Here is a 22,850-nt window from a genome sequence, read left to right as displayed (position 1 = left end):
GCATTCTTAAATGTTCATGGGGGAGTCTGCCAAACTCTTATAGGAAGGTCTAAAAAAGTGTAATGTTCATTCATTATATAACATGATTAAAATGGTGTGAATAATGTTTTCTGAATTTCTGGATTTACTCCATCTAGACTGGAGACCCAGTGTGATGTAGTCATTAAGCTGACAGGCTAGATACCGGGAGATTGGGAGTTCTAGTCCATTCTTAGTCATGAAAGCCAACTGAGTGACCTTGGGCTGATCACTCACTCCCAGGAAGAAGGCAAGGGCAACCTACTTCTGAAAATAATGCCAAGAACACTGCAGGGATTAATCCAGGCAGTCAGCAGGAGTCAAAAATCTTCAAAGGCTTTCTTTTACACATAACACACACAATTTAGATTTTCATAATTGTTAGATGGGGAGAAGTAAGCACAAAGAGAAAAAATATGTATATTCTGCCTTGTGTTCTTCTGTTGTTTGTTATCACTCTACATAATGCCAAATCTCAATTGTCTGTCTCTCTGCCAATTATCTAATCTGCCTATCTAACCACCTTCTAAGTATCATATTTTTCAGAGTATAAGATGCTCCGGACTATAAGACACCTACCTTTTTTGGGGAGGAAAACAAGAAGAAAAAATCTGCCTCTGCCTCCCAGCAATTTGCCTCCTTGCAGTAAACAGCCTGTTTAGTTTCATTTTCAGCACAGCCTAATTAGCACAAGAAAAAAAAAATCTGCCTCCCAAACAGCGGTGCAGAGAGCCGCAATAGGCAATGGCAATCCCTGCAGCCTGAAACAGCTGATGGTCGGGAGGCCGAGCCAATTGACAATCAGCTGCTTGTGCTAATCCGGCTGTGCTGAAGCTGAAACTTGAAATGGGCTGTTTGCAAATTGCTGGGAGGCAGAGACCAAAGGGCAGGGGCCGGCGGGTGGATAGGGCTACATTCAGTGAATAAGATACACCCACGTTTTCACCCTCTTTTGGTGGGGAGGAGTGCGTCTTATACTCCAAAAAATACGGTAATCAACTTTTCTGGTATTCATTTTATTTAATTGGTGACTGTGACTAGGGTTTCTGAGTCTGTCTGTCTGTCTACACATATGTATGCAAGCATACACAGAAAATATGAAATTTCAGGATGCACACTTGGCCAAGAATTTTATCTCAATTGTGCAACCACAAACTAATAGCATAATGGACACATTTTGTCTGGATTTGTATTGCCAGAATATAGCAACCTTGTGAAAAAGATGTGGGGAAAATCAGATCTAAAGTCTTATTTGAAACAAAATTCTGTATAATATCACAATACGATCTTATCCATGTCACCTTTTGTTCCATAAGTTGTATTCATGCAGTCTCAGTTACCCCTGCCTTCAGGATATAAGCCTATATCATCTCAACAGCAATAATGATTTTTATAAAAGGACTTTTGCACGCAGAAATAGAGTAAACTGAATTATCCCACTTCCTCACACAGCATGTGACTATAATTGCAACCAACCCAAGTTACAATATTACTGCTTAGGAATCTTAGTACTTGGATAAAGAGTATTATTACAATTTGCCACTACTAACAAAACCCACCTCCTCTTTTCAGAGCATTGCCGTTCCTGAAAAGTGCATCCTTCCATCAGTTCCAGGTCTCAAAACACTCATTTCTCCAACATGCAAAAAAAGTCATCAGAAGGGCCAGAAGAAGCTGAACTAACAGAAAGAATCCCAGCTGCCAGCAAGGAAGCAGTGAGTTTCCTTTCACTCATTGGTGAGTGGCCCTTTAATGTATGACATACACAGTTAGTCCTTGACTTACAACAGTTCATTTAGTGACTATTCAAAGTTACAACGACACTGAAAAATGACCATTTTTTCAAACTTAAAACCATTGTGACATCCCTGCGTTCACATGATCAAAATTCAGATGCTTGGCATCCGACTCACATTTATGACGGTTGCAGTGTTCCAGGATTATGTGATCCCCTTTTGCGACCTTCTGACAAGCAAAGTCAATGGGGAAGCCAGATTCAATTAACAAATGTGTGGCTAACTGAACAACTGCAGCGAATTAACTTAACAACTGTGGCAAGAAAGGTCATAAAATGGGACAAAAGTCACTTAACAAATGTCTCACAACAGAAATGTTGGGCTCAATTGTGGTCGTAAGTCGAGGACTACCTGTACCCTTGCTTTGTTTATTTCAGAATTGTCTTTTAAGCAAAAACTATAGTTGACATGAATATTTTGCTATGCTGAATTTTACAAAATAGATATCTTGGAGAACTGTAGGTAGGGTGCTTAAACCAGATTTGTTCACACCAGAAACTTTCTAGTTCTGCTGGAGCTACAATTCCCATAATTCATAGCTATGATGAGAATTAACCCTATTGGCCCGGAAATTGTAATCCTAACACAGCTGAAGGATGCCCAGAATGCAGTATTATGAAATCTGGGTTTTCAAAATCATAATAGATGCAGCAAAGCAAGAGATTTATATCAGGACCAAAATACACAAGAAGAGAGGTATTTACCTTCTCCTCCAACTGTAGTTACAGGAGGGAATTCTTTCACCCAAAAGCCTATTAAGACATGAGATCTTTGAGACCAGGCTAGTCTAATTTGGCCCTTCATTCAAAACAGCTAAGGAATGTTTTCAATTAGCAAGGAGCATGGTTTTACCAATGTTAACACTCCAGTCTCCAACTGGCAATCCACATTAATTTAATTAATTTTATTTAAAACATTAGTACAGCTACCCATCTTAAAACCAAGCTTTAAGAGGCTTACACTCAACAACAAAAGCCACATGTACAATTACAACTACAATGAAACCCAAAAAGAAAAAAAACCCAGAAAAATCTGGTGCTGCAACCACATTTTCTTCCATCGTGATAACGTCACGTGATGACAACGTGATACAGTGAGTTTGACACCCATGGCCTATGGGAACAGCCAGGTTCTGAGTGCTCCCCAGAAGATTAAAAAGAGGGGGGATTGTCAGGTCTTCAGGGAGAGGGTGTTCCATAAGGTAGGATTCCAAGAACCCATAATGCTTTTGGTCAGGGACCTAGAGTGTGCCTATTCTACCTATTCTGGTGGGAGAGACAGAGGGTGTCCTACAGATAACCTATGCCATATGCTTCTAAAGGTAATAACCAACACCTTGAATTGCATCTGGAAGGGGACTGAAATCCAGTGTAGCTTGAGCAGCTGGAGTGTAAAATGGGTGAACCTAGAAGTAACCAACAGTACCCAACACTGCACAATTCACTGCATTCTGCACCAGTTGTAGTTTCTGGATCGTTTTCAAAGGCAGCCTCACGTAGAGCTCACTGCAAATAGGAAGCGATCAAGGCAGGAGTGGTGTGATCAAGGCCTCCCAATCTAGGAAATGGCACAATTGATGCACAAGATAAATATATGGGAAGGCCTCCCTAGCCACAGCTGCCACCTACTCCTTGAGCATTAGCTATGAGTCTAAGAAGACCCCCAAATTGGGCACTGGCTCTGTCCAGGGGAATGCCACCCCATCCAGAGTCAAAGATGGCATGTCACTGCAACTTGGGAGTCAAAAATCCCAAATCACTCCATTTTACCAAGGTTGAGTTGGTTCCTTCCCATCCAGATTCCAGGCATATTCAACTTCCTCTTCTCAGCCCAGATTGTTGATCTAATAGTTTTCCAAACTTGTGTTTTGCCATCAATCCATGCTTTACTTAACAATTCCTGTTTTTCATTGGCTCCTTGAGACAACTCTGTCTTTGAACAGAAAAGTCTGTTGAAAATACTCTCCTGAATAAGAGCTGTTGTGAGACATTTGTGGTCCAAATGCTGGTTGAAAGACAAGAGACTTAAATTATTTGCATAACTTACATAACTTATGAGCTGTCTAGTTCCATAAAAGATGGCCAGATGTTAGTGTTTCCATGACACTAAGCAGACTTAATATGCTTTAAGCACAGTTTTTACACATAGTTGTTATTGTGTAATTCAATTCCCCGAGTTCTGAGAAGAGAGGGTTATTTGAAGTTAAGACCTCATCTGATCTGTAGACAAAAAGGAAGGAAGCAAAAAGTGGGTTGCATTCTTTCTCCCCCCCCCCCAATTTGCTTTAACACAGAGATACCCTACATGGGTAAATTGAGAATGAAACCAGGACAAGAAAGTGCTAAAGAGAGGTTCTAACCCAACTGGGCCATCCCAGTTTATCCGTGTGAGAGTAAGTAAAATTTTCTTCCTGTCTTTCTGAGGATGAAATTGCTACATCTCATTTCTCAGAAAAAAAAGAAATTCAGCCCTGCCTTTTTGAAGAATCACTCGTGGCTATTTCAGAGTCTGGAGAAACTATAGGAACATTTTCCATCTCGGTGAAGTGGGCCTGCTATTCGTTGGATGGATGGCAAGAAGAAGACTGTTTCCTGGTCCTTGCAAACAGCAAAGGGACCATCGATGGGGTAACTTGCAAAATCTCCCTTACAGGTAAATGCAGTGCACTAATTCAACATAAGCCAATTTGGTCTAGCTAGTGGGTAAGGCACCAAATTAGAAATCAGGAGACTGTGAATTCTAGTCCCACCTTGGGATGACGCCAGCTAGGTGACTTCGAGCCAGTCACTCTTTCCCAGCCCTAGGAAGGATGTAGCGGCACACCACTTCTGAAATCTTGCCAACGCTGACTTGAAGCCATAAGTCACACCTTAGCACAAATTAACATAATGAGGGTGATAAGGGAGAAGAGAAAGTCTAAACACATTGCTATGCCTAAATTTTATTTATTTATTTATTAAATTTATATCCTGCCCTTCTCCCCGAAGGGACTCAGGGCGGTGAACAGCCGAGAATTAAAATAACATGCAATATAAAAGTTAAAATAATTAAAAATAAATTAAATTAAACGTCCGCCCCAATTTAAAACCCCTAGCAATACAATTAAAAACCCCTAAAATCTATTCAGGCCAGGCCGGCTTGCTGAAATAAAAACGTCTTCAGGGCCTTACGGAAAGTGCGGAGATCCGGAATCAGCCGTATTCCGGGAGGTAGCTCGTTCCAGAGGGCGGGTGCTCCCACAGAGAAGGCCCTCCCCCTGGGGGCCGCCAGCCGACATTGCTTGACCGACGGCACCCTGGGGAGGCCCTCTCTGTGAGAGCGCATTGGCCGGTGGGAGGTTATCGGTAGCAGCAGGCGGTCTCGTAAATACCCTGGCCCTAAGCCATGGAGCGCTTTAAAGGTGAGAACCAACACCTTGAAGCGTACCCGGAAGACCACCGGGAGCCAGTGCAGCTCGCGCAGGAGAGGTGTTATATGGGAGCGACATGTCGCTCCCGTGATCACCCGCACGGCCGCATTCTGGACCAGTTGGAGCCCCCGGGTGCTCCTCAAGGGGAGCCCCATGTAGAGAGCTTTAGCGTAGTCCAGGCGAGAAGTGACGAGAGCATGAGTGACTGTGCATAAGGAATCCCGACTCAGAAAGGGGCGCAACTGGCGTATCAGGCGAACCTGATAAAAAGCCCCCCTGGCCACGGCCATCATATGCTCTTCTAAAGACAGCCATGTGTCCAGGAGGACGCCCAAGTTGCGAACCCTCTCTGTGGGGGTCACTGACTCACCCCCAATAGCCAGCGATGGCGCCAGCTGGCTATATCGGGATGCCAGCATCCACAGCCACTCGGTCTTGGAAGGGTTGAGTCGAAGCCTGTTCCTCCCCATCCAGACCCGCACGGCCTCCAGACACTGGGACATCACCTCAAGGGCATCATTGGGGTGGTTTGGGGTGGAGATGTACAGCTGAGTGTCATCAGCGTACAGATGGCATCACACCCCAAATCCACGGATGATCTCACCCAGCGGCTTCACATAAATGTTGAACAGGAGTGGCGAGAGGACCGACCCTTGTGGCACCCCACAAACAAGGCGCCTCGAGGTCGACCGCTGCCCCCCTGCCAACACAGACTGCGACCGGTCGGAGAGATAGGAGGAGAACCACCGCAACATGGTGTTTCCCACCCCCAATCCCTCCAGCTGGTGCAGCATGATACCATGGTCGATGGTATCAAAAGCCGCTGAGAGATCTAATAGGACCAGAACAGAGGAGCAATCCCTGTCCCGAGCCCTCCAGAGATCATCAACCAACGCGACCAATGCTGTTTCCGTGCTGTACCCAGGCCTGAATGCAGGCTTCTGTTTTTAAAATTGGTGACATGGGGATTTCAGAAACAGAGAGATAACGATGGTAGTTAGAATGATTCAGTTTGATATTCTTCTCCCGTATTCTGATCCCGATACTTGATCTAAGATTGCATAGGGTTCCTTTATGCATCTGGAACATAAGTCTTCTGCAGTGAGCTACTGCACTACTTATACTTTTAATATTTTACTAGTCCAATTAAAACATTTTAATTCCTGCCTTAATTGGCTGGCTCCTACCAGATTTATTTAGAAATAAGTCCCATCAAATTTTCTTGTATGCTTTTTGGTATTAACTGCTTTACCATGGAATATAAATACTGTAGGATACAAATAAAAACCAAGTAAATATCTGTACAATAGATACTAGAAGCTGCTAGTACTAAATTTCATGGGACTTTCAGGTATAATTAAAAAAAGATAAGTTTAGAATTGCATTCATTAGTGGTCTGCACATTTTGTGTGATGTGTTACTCCTTGCAGATATCATTTCTTTAATTATTTCCTATTCCTTTCTGATTAACAGAATGTGGTTAAAATATTTTTTATTATTGCAGTGACATTTTCTAAATAAATTTAAAAAAACCAAAATATTATTCGCAAATACATCCATATCTGAAAAGACTTCATCAGCCATTCTTTGCTGATGTCCCATCTTGCCTTTCGGATTTAGGCAATTATAGAAACAATACTTTTACCAATGATAAAAGCAAGAGTACAAAGCTAGCATTTTGAGATTCTTCTTTTCCCCAAGTATCTCAATTTAGATGCTTTTCTAATTGGAAAGTCAATAGGACAGGACAAGGAATGTGGAAAACTAAGTTTCATTCCTGCACAAATAAGACTTTGTTGGGCTAAGATGTTATTACAAGCAGTTCACACCAGAACAGAAGATTACAGACAGACTCATAACCCGCTGGTGAAAGATGAAACATTTCCAATAATCAGAAGAAATTTCCATGCAGCACCAACGTGCCAAGATATCCCACAACAGTTGTCTCTAACCTAATATTCTCCAGACTAAAATTCCCATTATCTGAACCAATGTGGCCATTCAGAATCATAAATGAACACATAAATAAACCATTACATTGGGGAAAGCTGCCCGAAAGGAAATAAAACAGTTGTGTCATTGCCGTGATTTCCTACAAATGCCCTTTTTTTTCTATCAGGATACGTATCAAAGAAACTGGAGATTTTGGAGCAGCGTATTCAGGAAAGTATGAGGGTGAGTAACTAATGTATTTTGCTTTCCCCCTCACTGTTGGCTTCGTTATCTAGTAGGGATCTGGCAGTGCTGGAACATCGGCAGCCTTCCCCAAAGTGCTAAAATGTGCAAAAAAAACAAACAACCCCTTTTAAAAGCTCAGAAACAAGTTGGCAGGTAGAAGGTGTAGCAAAGTTAAATGGGAAAGGTCATTGGGTGGAGTAGGAGAACAGCTACCTGGTAAATTTCAGTAGCAAAAAATGCTGGTTGCTTTTCAGAAAAAGATGGATGAGAGGATGGGTCCAGATCCCTTCAACCTCTGTCTTGTATTAAAGAGGCTGCAACATAAAATACGTCGGAGAAGGTCTATGCTCCTGCCGTTTGAGTCCTACCACCACATGATGTTCCCATCATTTGCCTCAGCTCCTGCCAACCTAGCAGTTGGAGAGCATGTAAATCAGGGGTGTCAAACTCACGTCATTGTCACATGACTTATCGGGACTTTTTCCCCCTTCGCCAAACCGAGTGGGCGTGGCCAACACGTGACGCATCCGGCCCGCGGGCTGGGAGTTTGACAGCCCTGAAGTAGATAAATAAATACCATTTTGGTGGAGAAGTAACAGCATTAATAGTATTCCTTGTTTTGCTACACGCTCTGTGTTGTGGCATGATGTCATGCTAGTTTCATGACCACATCTTTGGAAACATCTTTGGACAATGCTGGCTCAATAGTTTAAAGAAACAGAAATGAACACCGCCCTCTAAAGTCGGCTACAACTAATGGAGTAAAAACCTGCAGGGACATCTTTACCATCTTTTTAACCCATTTTTTAAAGTCTTGTATTGAAATACAAGGGACAAGAAGAGGGCCACCAGATCTGGGTTGCAAAACTAATGCAAAACATTAGATGGCAGTAAAAAATTAGGAGTTTTGCAGAAGCAATTCCCTTAGAGCTGTTTTAGAGTGTCAGCAGGCACATGGCTAGAGATAACCCAATCAACACTTTAAAAAAAAAAAAGCCTTTCACAAAAGTTCCTCATCATAGTTTCATGATTAAACAGCAAAATCATGGGAAAAGATGACTTGTCCTGTATGGTTTGTTAGTTAGTTAAAAAAAAATCATGAGTAACAATAAAAGGGCAGTTTATTAACAAGCTTTTTAATTTGAATTTAGAAGAATAGAATAGAGCTGGAAGGGACCTTGGAGGTCTTCTAGTCCAGCCCCCTGATCAAGCAGGAGAACCTATACCCGTGATGGCGAACCTATGGCACACGTGCCACAAGTGGCACGCAGAGCTCTTTCTGCAGGCACGCATGCCATCGCCCCAGGTCAGATCTCCATGGCGTTTCTTTCTTGAGCTTCTGTTTCTCTGCAAACAATGAAACAGAAGCTTATGAAAGGAAAAGATCTTACCTCTTGCCGTGCTGCCGGTGTTGGGATGTCCTGCCTTCCGCCGGCCAGCTGGTCTTCGGGTCTCTGCTGCATATGTGTGCACACATGCCTGCGCACATACCACGCATGTGTGTGTTCACGCATGTCCATGCATGCATTCGTGCATGTCTGCGTGCTGGCACGCATCTTTCTGTTTGGACATGCACACACACGCAGTTTGGGCACTTGGTGTCTAAAAGGTTCGCCATCACTGGTCTAATCTCTTCTTAAAAACCTCCAGTGATGGAGCGCCACGATTTCTGAAAGCAAACTGTTCCATTGGTGAGGTTAATTGTCCTCACTGTTAGGAAGTTTCTCCTCAATTCCAGGTTGCTTCTCTCTTTGATTAGTTTCCAATCATTGTTTCTTGTCCTGCCCTCTGGAGCTTTGGAGAATAATTTCACCCCCTCTTCTTTGTGGCAGCCTCTCAAATACCGGAATACTGCTATCATGTCACCCCTGATTCTTCTTTTATTTAGACTAGCCAGACCCAAATCCTGCAGCTGTTCTTCATATGTTTTAGTCTCCAGGCATTTGATCATCATAGTTGCTTTTCTCTGAACTTTTCACAAATTCTCAACATCTTTTTTTATAGTATGGTGACCAAAATTGGTTGCAGTATTCCAGGTGTGGTCTTACTAGGGTTTTATAAAGTTTTATAAATTTGCTCTCAAATGATTTCGATTCAAGAGTAAGCAATGAGATAGCTAAGTCTGTGTAGTTTCTACTAAACTACTAGAGTGGGAAAATCAGAAAGTGATCCTGAAAGATTCAAGAGAGAGATATTTAAACTGAGAGAATTGACAACCAAACTGCAAATGCAATTCAATTAAAAATACAATTTAATCATAAATATACACTTATACATTGGGACGCACTTCACATATACACTGATGAAGTTTGGAGTATCTGTAGCTAATCAGGAAAAAGTTTGAAATTGGAGTAGATTGCTCAGTGATGAGATCAACTCTGCAGCAGCTCGGAAATGGACCAATGTAACAACAGAGATCATTAGATTTGTGCTACATCTACAACTGAAATATCATGTACTGTTCTAGTTGCCATAATAGAGCAAGAAAAACATTTAAAAGTGGGCGTCAAAATGATTGGGGTCCATGAGCATTTTCTGCACAAGGAAAAAGTTACTGTAAATGTTTGGGATTCTTTTGTTTTGAAATAATAATAGTAATAGTAATCATCATCATCATCATCATCATCATCAGCCCTAGCCACAAACTGCATGAAGGCAAAAATTCAACATGTTACCACCAACAGCAAATGCCGCCTCTGCAATGAGAAAGATGAGACAGTCGACCACCTGATCAGTGGGTGCAGCAAAATTTCACAAACTGACTACCTACAATGCCATGACCGTGTTGCTAAGATCATTCATTGGAAATTGTGCCAGAAGTTTGGATTTGAGTACAGCAAAAACCCACTGGGAACATCAGGTTGAGAAAGTTTTAGAGAATGAGAAAGTCAAGATCTTGTGGGACTTTAGGATTCAGACTGACAGGCACTTGGTCCACACCTGACATAACAATAGTTGAAAAGAAGAAAGTATGGTTCATTGACATTGCAATACCTAGTGATGCACGGATTGAAGATAAGTAGCAAGAAAAAATCACAAAGTACCGGGACTTGCAAATTGAAGTTGAGCGACTGTGGAAAAAGAAATCGTGTGTTGTCCCGATTGTAATTGGAGCCCTTGGAGCAATACCCAAAGGGCTACCCCGCTATTTAGAAATTCTAAATTTTCCGGACTTGAACATTTTGACTCTACAAAAAACCACCTTACTCGGAACAGCTTACATCCTCCGACGATACCTTAACAGTTCCTAGGTCCTTGGTTAGGACTCGAGCTCCTGAGCTATTAACCAGCCTCAAAGGCTGTGAATCTCACTAAAGATTAAATAATAATAATAATAATAATAATAATAATAATAATAATAATAATAATAATAATAATAATAATGCTGCAGAAACTGGCATAAACCAGTGCAGGTGGTTCCAGTGGTACTCAGCAAGCACTTAAAAACAATTGGCGCTGACAAGATCACCATTGGTCAGCTGCAGAAGGCCACCTTACTGGGATCTGCTCGCATAATCCGCCAATACATCACGCAGTCCTAAACGCTTGGGAAGTGTTCGACTAGTGATTTGGGATACGAAATCCAGCATGGTCGTTTGCTGTGTATACTGTCATAATAACAACAACTTTATTGTCATTGTACGTGTATACACAGTATACCCATGCAACGAAATTCACTTAACACCCAAAGACCAGGTCCAACACACATAACAATCCCCAAACACACCCCCACCCACCACAAATTCCCCACCCCTAAACCACCCAAATATCCACACAACAGACCACGTAATGCTGTCCAGCAGCTCACTGATGGTGGCCCTTTAGTTCATTGTTGAGTGCAATTATAGCTCTGGGATAGAAAGGCAGCTTGAGGGAAGGACATGATCCAAGGGTACAAAAACATGCATGGCATGGAAAAAGTATACCAGGAGAAGCTTCTGTTAGAACAATAAAATTAGAGACATCTAATGAAGAAAAATTATAGGTATTAAAATAGAGAAGGATGACCTTTCCTTCCAAATAATGGAGTCGTTATCAAAAGACATAATAGTGGCTTTAAAGAGGAATTTGATATGTGTTCACGGACAACTGACCTCTCAAAGGCTGTTCTCACGGTCAGGGAGAAAATAGAAAGGAGTGTTCTGCTGTGTCACCTTGAGGTTCTGGTGGAAAGGCAAGATATAACAAGTAAGTAAGAAAGGCTTTTGGGAAGCTCATATAAGGGACGGTTAACTCAAACCTCAACTAGTTGTGAAGCTTCCACCTTTTCAGGAAAGCAAGTGCCTGTGTAGTTGAGGCCAATCCTGGCATAACTGGGCTACCTTTTCCTTTTCCTTTTTGCTTTTCCTGCAGCTTAGAGATCATCCAGTGGAAACCAGGACCAAAGTGGTGAAGCGGCATGGCCAGCTTTATCTGACCAAAACTATAGTGGAAAAAGATGTGAGTAAAATGAGCTGTGCCTAAAGAAATGTGAGTAAAATGAGCTGTGCCAAAGAAATGTGAGTAAAATGAGCTGTGCCTGGAATATTAGCCCAATTCTCCTCCTCCTCACAGTTCATATGAGTTAGATGATTATAATACCTATAGCTTTACCTAGATCTCAAGACAGAGACTAACCCATCTTCCATCAGCCTATCACCCTTCAGTTACATCAAGATCCCCACACACATCCAGCCAGGCTGAAAACTCCAAACATCTGTGAGAGTTTCGCCAGCCTATAAAACCTGCCTAACTTGTTGCTATGAATCCTGTTAAATCGAAACTAATTAACCCCAGTAAGATAGACTAGGGAAGGCTGTCCTAGTTAATCTCGCCATTTAACTGCCTTATGAAAGCTAATGTAGTGGCACAGGTGGAGAAACCTTGGTGCTATAGACTGCAAAAGCACTTTGCATCCTGGGCAGAGTGACAAATAGTATTATTACCCTTCTGTATCTGTGCTTCACCTTTGCTTCCATGTTACTGCAGTAGTGAACTCCTGAAGTGTTGGACTATATAATCTCCCTTCCAATTCTCCTCAGGACAACATAAGTATTGCCAGCCAGACTATTTTCATCCAGGTGTAGGAGATGACCAGGCTGAGCCTGAGGGAGGGGTCAAACGTATCATCAGTCATGAGTCCCTGCATGCCCACGAGAGATCTAAGTCCAACCCACCTTGAATTCCTTTCTATTGTTAACCCTGCTAATTTGCCTTGACTTTTAGTAGTTCAGATTCTTGTAGAGAGCTTAAGTTTGTAATAAATCTTTATACTCCTTTGAACTGCCTGGATCTCCTGATTTCCCCAGTGCTTGATACCAGGTGACTATCCCCAATACTGCCAAATTTGCTGAAGGGTCTTCGGAGCACATTCTCATTAAGCATCTCTCTAGCACTTATTCTCAGAGTGGCCTTGAGCAAATATGCGCCTATGCACATTTTTCTTGGGGCTTGCAAGCTTGCTGCCCTATCCAATTTCATTTTTAAAGGCTCCTTTTCATTAAAAAGAAATGCATGGGAAGCTCATATGGCACAAATCAAATACTGATAGTCAGGCTATTCTTGTTTCTTTCTTGAACTTCTGGAGATAAACACCCAGTGTGAAAAAGAAATGGCATGAGGGTGGGAAGTCCTGCTTGGACGTCATTCCTTCCACTGTCCTCTTGGCCAGTTGAAGGAAATACTGTCTTATATGGCATTCCTTATTTTCTGAGGCATGGGGGAGAATGGCTACAAGCCAACTTGAAACTAATTCGGAAGGTTTGGGGGACATAAATAGGGATGTGCTTGGAAGGGAGCATGTAAATTTAACGTCAGATGATCATAAACAGATTGCTTTTATCGGAAATGAGAACACTAAAACTCCTAGTCTTAAATCAGTTGGTGTGAAGAGGGAAGGAGAATTATGACCTCGTACTCCTCTTCCTCTTTCTTGCCCAAAAATGGTAGCTTTGTCTTGGGTGTGCCTTCTATAAACCCCAAACATTTTTCTTCAAGGCGGCCTGCTGTTCTGGTTGTTGACTGAGCTTTTGTGAAGGATGTCTAGCCTTTTCTGTCTCCCTCAGGAAGAGATCAACGTCAGCACATTCTCTTACAGATGTGCACAACTTGAGGGCCTCGTCTCAGAATCTGCCAACTTCTTGATACTACGGGTGATGGCCAGGAGGCAGTCCTTACCACAAAATGCTACTTTCCTCTCATTTGACTCTGACCAGCACATCTGTACCTCTACCTATGTAAGCTCAGGTTGTGGGTATATTACAATGGAACTGCTGGATAGCCAGAAATATAGTGGGAATTCTGTCTTGGAAAAGAACTATACAGTAGATGAATAGTAGAGCATATGTTTTTCTCACAAAAGGTGCCAATGTTATCCCTGGCATCTCTGGATAAAAACTGGGGAAATTTGCCTGAATCTCTATCAAATGACCACCAATCAGTTTAAGACAGTAGAAAGTTATATGGACTTAAAGTGTCCCTCATTATAAAGCAGTTTCTTGTTGCTCTCTTGCTCTACTTTGACTTATCCTTTTCTTCCTATGTATTTATAATTGGTAACAAAAAAAAAAGAAGTACAGGAAGCCCTTAATCTACAATCACAATTGAGCCCAAAATTTATGTCGCTAAGTGAGACATTTGTAATAAGTGAGTTTTGCCCCATTTTATGACCTTTCTTGCCACAGTTGTTAAGCGAATCATTGCAATTGCTAGATTAGTGACACGGTTGTTAAGTGAGCCCAGTTTACCCATTGACTTTGCTTGTCAAAGGGTCGCAAAAGATGATCACATGATCCCAGGACACGGCAACTGTCATAAATATGAGTCAGTGGCCAAAAATCTGAATTTTGATCACATGTGACCAAGGGGGATGCTGCAATGGTCATGTGCGAAAAAAAGTCACTTTTCTCAGTGATGTTGTAACTTTGGTCACTAAACAAACTGTTGTTAAGTTGAGGACTATCTATGTTGAGGCAGAGGATAAAAGAGCAAGGAATAAAGATGTAGCCTGTGTTGATGTTGGTGGATAAAAATAAAGTCCAGATACCTCCACCCAGAGTTTCCGTTTACCTAAAATAAACCCTGAATGTCTCTAGAATATTTAAGCCCAGGGAAGAAAGATTACCAGCTGTCCAGACTAAAGTGCAATAAGGGGATGAAATGTTGAAATCAACTGCTTATTCACTGGAGCAACTAAGACATGGTCTGAACAGCCATCCTTGTGCATCTCTCTCTCTCTGCCATTTCTGCCAATCTCTTTCTAGAATAACCTCGGCTTCCAGAAGCAGAAAGTGAAAAAAGAAGACGTGGATGTGTTTGTGATTGAAAGGACTGTACATGCCGTAGAAGCTCCCCCACTGAATTGGCAATTCTACTTTTTACCAGACGGGTAAGGAAGCTCTGATATACAGGTAGTCCCTAATTTACAACCATTCATTTAAAGACTGTTCAAAATTACAACAGCTCTGAAAAAAAAATTAATGATGACCACTTTTCACACTTACGACCAGGGGTGAAATGCTCCCAGTTCGGACCAGATCTCCCAATCCGGTAGCGATGGCGGCGGGTGGTTCGGAGAACCGGTAGCAAAAATCCCTGCGCCCCCACCACCACCACGCCCAGCTGAGCCACACGATCATCAGAGGCTTTTTTTTTTTTTACTTTTAAAAGCATTTTTTCTACAACCTCTTTCAACGAAAAAATGCTTTTAAAAGTAAAAAAAAAAAAAAAGCCTCTGATGATCACACGGCTCAGCTGGGATCGTCAGAGGCTTTTCAAAGAATTTGTTTCTTCAACCTCTTGGCCGAAAAGGTGGTAAAAAAATGCTTTGAAAAGTCTCTGGCAACTCCCAGCTGAGTTGCCTGATCAGCAGAGACTTTTCAAAGCACTAAAAAAAATGCTTTGAAAAGTTAAAAAAAAAAAAAAAAGTTGGGCACGCCCACCCAGTCACATTACCCCACCCACCCACCAAGCCACACCCACAGAACCGGTAGTAACAAATTTTACATTTCACCCCTGCTTACGACCATTGCAACATCCCCACAGTCGTGTGATCAAATTTGGGATGCTTGACAAACGGCATGTATTTACGATTGTTGCAGGCTCCTGAGGTTGTAGGATTGTCATTTGCAAACTTCTTAGGAAACTTCTGATGAGCAAAGTCAGTGGGATATGCCAGAGTCTCTTAACAACCGCATGTTTTACTTAACAGCTGTAGTGATTCGCTTAGCAACCACGGCAAAAATGATAATAAAATGGGGCACAACTGACTTCCGTAGCAATGGAAATTTTGAGCTCAACTGTGGTTATCGAGGACTACATGTAGCCATTCCTGTTCAGACTTTTCCTGCATTCAATGTGGCCATCAGTCTTTTCCTCCGTATATTCAGTATATTTAGCCTTTGCTATTGCTACTTAGTTGGTAAGGCCCATGATCTCTCCTGCTGTTGAAGCTTGGTTTTCTTTGAAGCATTTACAATTTTTCAAATACTACCAATTAACTCAAGCTTCTTTTTCCAATTAAAAAATGGCTTGAGTTGATGCATAGTAATCTTTTATTTATTATGTATATTTTATACTACCTAGATCAAAATAACTCTTAAGGAGCTGGCAAAGTTAAAAATTAGACCAGTTGGGCATCAAAATTGGGCATGTAAACAGTCAACCAAATACTTGGCTGTTCAGTTATCAAATAATCCTACGGTGTCAACCCCCAAATGCCATTTCTAACATGATGGTCTTAACTACTTTACAGGATATGTTACAGACTGCTAATAGGTAGGATCCCACTTTTACTTCCAAGGGCAATACTTTCCAAAGTATTTTCTGACACCCCACACTTGAGTCTCTCCTTCTCTTCCTTTTGCCATTCTTAGAAGCTTTTAAAGAATATTTCTCTAAATACTCCAAGGATAACATATGGCCCTCTAGATGTTTTCTACATCCAGTCAGTCTCTGCTTACATATCCAATGATTAGGGAGAGTAGATTTACAATCTGACAACATCCAGATAATTCACAGCTTATCTGCAGTATTTTTGCAGTTTGGGATGTTTTTCAATCTAAAGGCTGATTTTTGAATATTGTGTATCTGCCCTAAATCTTCTATAATTCTTTGAGTAAGATAGTCTGGGTTGACAGCTTTCAGCAAGCAGCATGTATACTAAAGAGACTAAAGCTACATCTAGCCATTTTTTCCTTTGGGCTTTTGTCTTGTTGGGAGATGCATTCTGTCTGGGTATGAGAGAAAAACAGCATTCCTGAGTGTGGGAATCTGGTATGAATAATGATTAGCGGAGCAGGTCTAATAACTATTGTATTATAGGAATAAGATTTATTTACCAGAAATTATGTGGTAGAAATAGACAAAGTCTAGCCCTCTACATCCTACTGGAGGATAGTCAAAACACTATAAGAGCTTGGGAAGAAAATGGGAAGAAGTAGATCAGAGCCTGGCAATTTGTTAGACAAAGATCACACAAGGTACTAGAGAAATTACGCAGAGTAAATCCTTAACACTCTATACTCCACTGCCCTCTTGTGGTCAGTAAGTCATGAAGTGTTGAAGAGTTCAGTGCCATTGAGTTCATACTTCCCACAAGGCAAACTGTCCATTCCCATGTTTTAGGGCAGTGATGGCTAACCTTTTTGCTGTCACGTGCCAAAAGCGGGGGGAGTTTGGGGGGTTCGTGCATGCGCGTGCTCACACCCATAAGTCAATGCGCCCCGACCTCCCCGTGCATATGTGTGCAAACCCCCCCCATGCTCCCCCCGCTTTTGGCACGTGATGGCCCGGTGGGCTGGGTAGACCCATTTCTCGCCCTCCCCAGGCTCCAAAGGCTTTCTTGGAGCCTGGGGAGAGCAAAAACGGCTTTCCCCACACCCCCGGAGGCCCTCTGGATGCTGGAAACAGCCCCTTTCCCGATTTCTGGTGGCCCAGAAGGCCCGAAAATCAGCTGGCTGGTGCATGCATGCGAACTGGAGCTGACTTAGGGCAACACTCACGTGCCCACAGATATGACTTCGCGTGCCACCTGTGGCATTTGTGCCATAGGTTCGCCATCATGGTTTTAGGGATAGAAAGCAGTAATTTTAGTAAACTGAGGAAATGTTTTCGAGGAATAGAACAAGACACTCACTAGCTACCTCTTTTCTTTCTTTCTTTCTTTCTTTCTTTCTTTCTTTCTTTCTTTCTTTCTTTCTTTCTTTCCACATGATGGAGATTGTTTTGTGGCACACCAATAGCCAAACATGATCATTTATAGCAAGCATTTGGGGTTTATACAGCCTGCTGTCATAAAGTGTCTGGGTTTGGCTTGCCATGTTTGCTAAATGTCAGCTTCATAAGCAGGTTCTGGGTTAGTCCTTGCTTGGTAATTTAAAGACTTGGCAACCTGGGTAAGTGAAATAAAAGGGAAGCTTTGTAATTTTTGTACCGAAAAATACGTCAGTAGATCAATTACTAGAGAACAAATTTAATTTGATTTATGACTTCACCTGAATTCACTATATTTAAAGCCAAAGGAATTTGGCAAGCATGCATGCCAATAATAAACCATCCACATTTCACAGTGAACCTATGGAAGTCATATATGGTTTTAGTCCTAACCTGGGACATTCCATCCTTCCTTGTAATCCAAAGGTTTGTTCTTTTCAGTGGTGTTGTAAGTTAGAACATAAGTTCTCTTATTACTTCAGATGTTGATAATTGGGAATCATAAATTACTTTGATCTGCTGCAATTCAATATATCACAATTTGGTTCTTAGCCCAGCTCTGCCATTGGCTACTGCCTCTCTCTCTCAGTCCCACAAACAAATGCAGAAACTCCCATTAATTTGTTTCCCTTCCATCTTCCTCCATCCAGGCATTTATCTCGCCGTGTACAAGTTGGATCTCCGGCCACCATGGTGATCCTGCAGATGCCCATTTTGATTGACATAGGTAATATCCTCACAGGCATTCTCCCTGTGTTGCAAATAGGAATTGTTGCCAGCATTGGACTGGGATTGCTGCTGACTGAGGTGTTCTTTTTGTCTGAAATGGACAACTGTTGGAGTAGATCATCTGTCTCAGGAAAACAACAGGAACACCTTCTCTTTAAAAACAAGAAAATTTCAAATTTGTACTACAATATGTTCTGCTGCACACTGTCTATATATCCTGCATTCCTTTATATCCTGAATACTTCTTATCCTTTTTCCAGATGAACCAGACCCTCGTCCTGTCTTTGAAAAAGTCCCCTTAGACTGGGAAGAGGATGCTGAATTATATTCCAAGTTCTTAGACAGAAAGGTGAATTGTTCGGGGATTAAGGGCAGAGTACCGTGTTTCCCTGAAAATAAGACGTAACTGGAAAATAAACCCTAGCATGATTTTTCAGGATGCTCATAATATAAGACCTAAATGCTTCTTTTGGAGCAAAAATTAATATAAGACCCGGTCTTATTTTTGGGAAAATACGGGTAACATCTAAAGTATGGCTCGTAATATGGCAACTTCTAAGTTCATGGGATAATTAACTCATTTTACTTCCGCATAATCTAAAGGTAACTCTCAATTTACAATCACAATTGAGCCTAAAATTTCTGTTGCTAAGCAAAACAGTTCAGTGAGCTTTGCCCCATTTTACAACCTTTCTTGCCACAATTGTTAAGTGAATCGCTGCAGATGTTGTTAGTAACATGGTTGTTAAGTGAATCTGGCTTCCCCATTGACTTTGCTTGTCAGAAGATTGCAAAAGGTGATCTTATGACCCCGGGACACTGCAACCGTCATAAACATGAAACAGTTGCCAATCATCTTAATTTTGATCATGTGACCATGAGAATGCTACAACAGTTGAAAGTGTGAAAAACAGTCATAAGTCACTTTTTTCAGATCGTCGTAACTTCAAATGGTCATTAAACAAACGGTGGTAAGTCGAGGACAACCTGTAATAACATAAAATCTCTGAGCAGTGTCTGGTCATTGATTTCTTGGTGCCCTCGAAGCTTGTTTCACTTCCTGCAGACATTCCATGAGTGTTACTGTGAAAGTCAGCTGGGTCATTTCGGTCTAGTCATTTTCTCTTAGCCCAACTCACTTCATGGAGTTTCTGTTTGGGGGGATATAAGAGTATGATGTATGTTTTCAGCCTTGAGTTACTTATAAAGTAATGAAGGCAGGATAAAAATCTGATAAATAAAGAAATGTCTGTTAATAGCTGACTTGTGAGACTGCTGTGTCTTTAAGAATTCTCTTGCATTTTTACATCTGGCTTACAAGTCTATAGTTCACCAATTGAATTTCTGGTTGAACTTGTCAGCATGTTGTGAAATTAAGGAGTTTTTCACCATGTCTTCTGACTTCTAGAAGATATTTGTGAATGCATTCTTTCAGTTTTCTTCCTCTTTGGCCCACAGTAATTTTCACAGACCTTGCATTATATGCTTTAAATGACTCCAGTTATGTGTTTGGCTATTGGTGTGTCATAAAACAACAGTCAGGTTCACTGAACTATCCCAGCAACAACCCAATGGCACAGAAAAGAAGCTGGGTAAGAATTGCTAGAGGCATGATATACTGCAATAACCTAGAATTCCAAAAACCTGAAATAGACTACCTATACATGTCTTTAGGCCAGACAAGGAATAATAGATAGAAACTGATCAAGGAGAGATTCAACCTAGAAATAAGGAGAAATGTTCTGACAATGAGAATAGTGGAAGTTTGCCCTTGTGGGAGTTTCATCACTGGAGACTTTCAAGAAGAGAGTGGACAGCCATCTGTCAGAAATGGTATAGGGCAGGGGTGTCAAACCTGCGTCGTCATGGCGGCATCACATGACATATTGTGACTTTTTTTCCCCCTTTCACTAAAGCGGACGTGGGCATGGCCAGCACGTGATGCATTTGGCCCGCGAGTTTGATAGCCCTGGTATAGGGTCTCCTGCTTGAGCAGGGGGTTGGACTAAATGACCTACAAAGTCCCTTCCAACTCTGTTATTCTATTCTATTCCATGTTACAATGCAATAGATGAGCCATGGTGGCGCAGTGGTTAGAATGCAATATTGCAGGCTGCCTCCAATTTGGCAATTCAACTCTCCCTAGGCTTAAGGTTGACTCAGCCTTCCATCCTTCTGAGGTGGGTAAAATGAGGACCCAGATTGTTGGGGGCAATATGCTGACTCTGCAAACCACTTAGAGAGGGCTGTAAAGCATTGTAAAGGGGTATATAAGTCTAAGTGCTATTGCTGTTGCTAAGCAACTTCAACAAAAAATATCTTAACCATACAACCAACAATTACACAAAGCTGCACAACCTATTAATAAGATAACTACTATATGTCAAAAACTTCCCTGAAACAATCAGCAAACTGCTACAACCTCTAGGCATCATGGTAGTCCATAAACCAACAAAATACAGCCGAACTATCCTAAGCAAAACCAACAGCCATTGAACACAAAGCAGGAGTCATTTACAACATGCCGCAGAAAGACTGTAAAAACCACAATAGCAATTGTAAAATTGCAGACATGCTAAACTAAATCTGTTCCAAAAATGCAAGAGTATTCCTAGGGCCATGGCTCTGATGAATCATCCATTAACAGGCACATTGAGATAAGCATTATCTGCAAATTATTCAGGAAAGGAAGCAACCAAAGGTCAAAGAAAGACTCAAATACACCTCCTCCCATCACACACCTATTAATCCCCAGACAAGAAAAAACAAGGAAGAAACAATGCCCCAAGACAATTTATCATACAAACAACCGTCAAACTGTACTCCTACATGAACTGATGATGTTTCTAGCCTGGTCACAAAAGTCTGCAAGAATCAAAGTAAGTTCAGAAAACAACGCTGCAACAACCCAACAATTCAAACCTGAAGTACTTATATTCCCCAGTGTGGCAGGGTGCAATCACTTCTAAATTTTACAACATTTTTATACTTAAAAACAAATGCTGTAGAGATAAGAATAACGAGAGAGATGGAGAGAGATGGAGTCTTTTCCCTATGATACTTCCTGATTTTTGCCCAGCATTGAAGGGGTCGATGTTTATAGATAACTATTTCATAATTGGCTTATTTAGTAAATGGAAGTCTGACTTGTTTGAAACTTGTAGTGAATAAAAATGTCAAGGTGTGATGCCTTGATCTGGAGGTAATGCTAAAGAGCTACAGTAGTTGAATGTAGAATAAATTAATTATACTTCATTGTCATGAAATCAATGGGACTTTCATAACTAACAAATGCCATTGATTTTAAATGAATTTACTTTGGCATCCAGAATCACAAATCTCCAGTTAATACATAATCTAGTCCTGGAGGAAGTCCTAGCGAGCATCATAGGGCTGACAGTGGTGTGGCTGTATGACCAAAATGCCAATGGAATAAAAACACAAGAAATAGACAAGACCATCTAATGTTCATTCCTATGTTGAAGATAAAACAAGCAACCTGAAATGCTTTGTGGATTTCAGGATTGTGACAAAGAACTGTGTTGTAGACTGTTGTAGACTTTCAACAGTTCCAAGAAGGCGCCACACCCATTTGCACCACTCAGGTGACCCTGATGACACAGATAAATCTCCAGATGGCCTTAATGACTTGTTAAAAGGCTGCAAATGACCAGCTGTCTGCAAGGAGTATAAATCTTTCCATTCACCACCATCCAGACAGAGCTGAAGAAGCTTGGATGAGACGTGAACTGTCTTCAAAGAAAAACCAGAAAGTCCAGTTGCCTCTTGAAAAAGCACCTTTGGGACATGACCTGGATGACTGAGAATCTCCAGAGACATTAAGTAACCTGAGATGTTTTGAATGCAATTGCTAGTAGCATAGCCAACAATTGGCGATTATGGCTCATACCAAAACACATAGCTGATGAGGCTATACATTTCTTAGGGCAGGAGAGTTTTTTAAAATGGCATTGCAGGGGTAGGGGGCATATTACAATCTTATTTTGATCCTCATTTACTGCCATTGATGAACTATAGACAGAATGGGCTGGTTTGCTTTTCACAGGAAGAGCTACAAGCAAGCCATGCTACCTACGTGCGTCGCCATCCAGAACTCAACACCTTGCTGGCAGATTTCTTGCAACTGCTTCTCCTTCGCAAGCCCGATGATGTGGTCACCTTTGCCGCTGAATTCTTTGCTCCCTTTTCTTCCCAACAACCGCCATGCAGATCATTTCGGTCATCTGACAAGCCCAGCCCCTTTCGCAGCTATGTCTAAAATGACTCTGATAAAAATAATAAAGATCCAGGGAATAATTTGGGACTTTGGTAGAGCTATTTCTTGAAGCTGTGGGAGTGCCTCTTTTAGAGAGTTGCATGGCTCCCCTTTTACCACAAATACTGGAGACTCCATTTTGGTCATCCCCTTTCTCAAATGATGTTTGGAATGTCTGCCATTAAAAACTGCTGAATTACAGAGAGTGCATATGGGGAGATAGAGATTATAGTATTGTACTGTATTGTATTGC

The 22,850-nt window shown here is 41.6% G+C and overlaps 1 protein-coding gene across 5 annotated transcripts in view; it reads left to right on the top strand.

The window, feature by feature from the left end:
• CATIP (ciliogenesis associated TTC17 interacting protein) overlaps positions 1 to 22,638 on the top strand; it is a 35,728-nt gene extending 13,090 nt beyond the window's left edge. For 3 of the 5 annotated variants that reach the window (XM_087881668.1, XM_034421589.3, XM_087881669.1), the window contains 9 exons: positions 1,591 to 1,755; positions 4,266 to 4,466; positions 7,343 to 7,398; positions 11,755 to 11,841; positions 13,446 to 13,616; positions 14,643 to 14,767; positions 18,243 to 18,319; positions 18,582 to 18,670; positions 22,388 to 22,638. In XM_087881668.1, coding sequence (XP_087737794.1) covers positions 1,659 to 1,755; positions 4,266 to 4,466; positions 7,343 to 7,398; positions 11,755 to 11,841; positions 13,446 to 13,616; positions 14,643 to 14,767; positions 18,243 to 18,319; positions 18,582 to 18,670; positions 22,388 to 22,600 — 1,116 coding nt within the window. In that variant the 5' untranslated portion in view covers positions 1,591 to 1,658 and the 3' untranslated portion in view covers positions 22,601 to 22,638. The remainder of the gene's footprint in view (positions 1 to 1,590; positions 1,756 to 4,265; positions 4,467 to 7,342; positions 7,399 to 11,754; positions 11,842 to 13,445; positions 13,617 to 14,642; positions 14,768 to 18,242; positions 18,320 to 18,581; positions 18,671 to 22,387) is intronic. The other 2 variants (XM_087881670.1, XM_087881671.1) reach the window with 1 other exon arrangement.
• The last annotated feature ends 212 nt before the right edge of the window (positions 22,639 to 22,850 follow it).

Source organism: Pantherophis guttatus, chromosome 1 (genome assembly GCF_059756535.1).
Source record: "Pantherophis guttatus breed Tessera chromosome 1, ASM5975653v1, whole genome shotgun sequence".
NCBI lineage: Eukaryota > Metazoa > Chordata > Lepidosauria > Squamata > Colubridae > Pantherophis > Pantherophis guttatus.
This window is presented reverse-complemented; position numbering and strand designations above follow the sequence as displayed.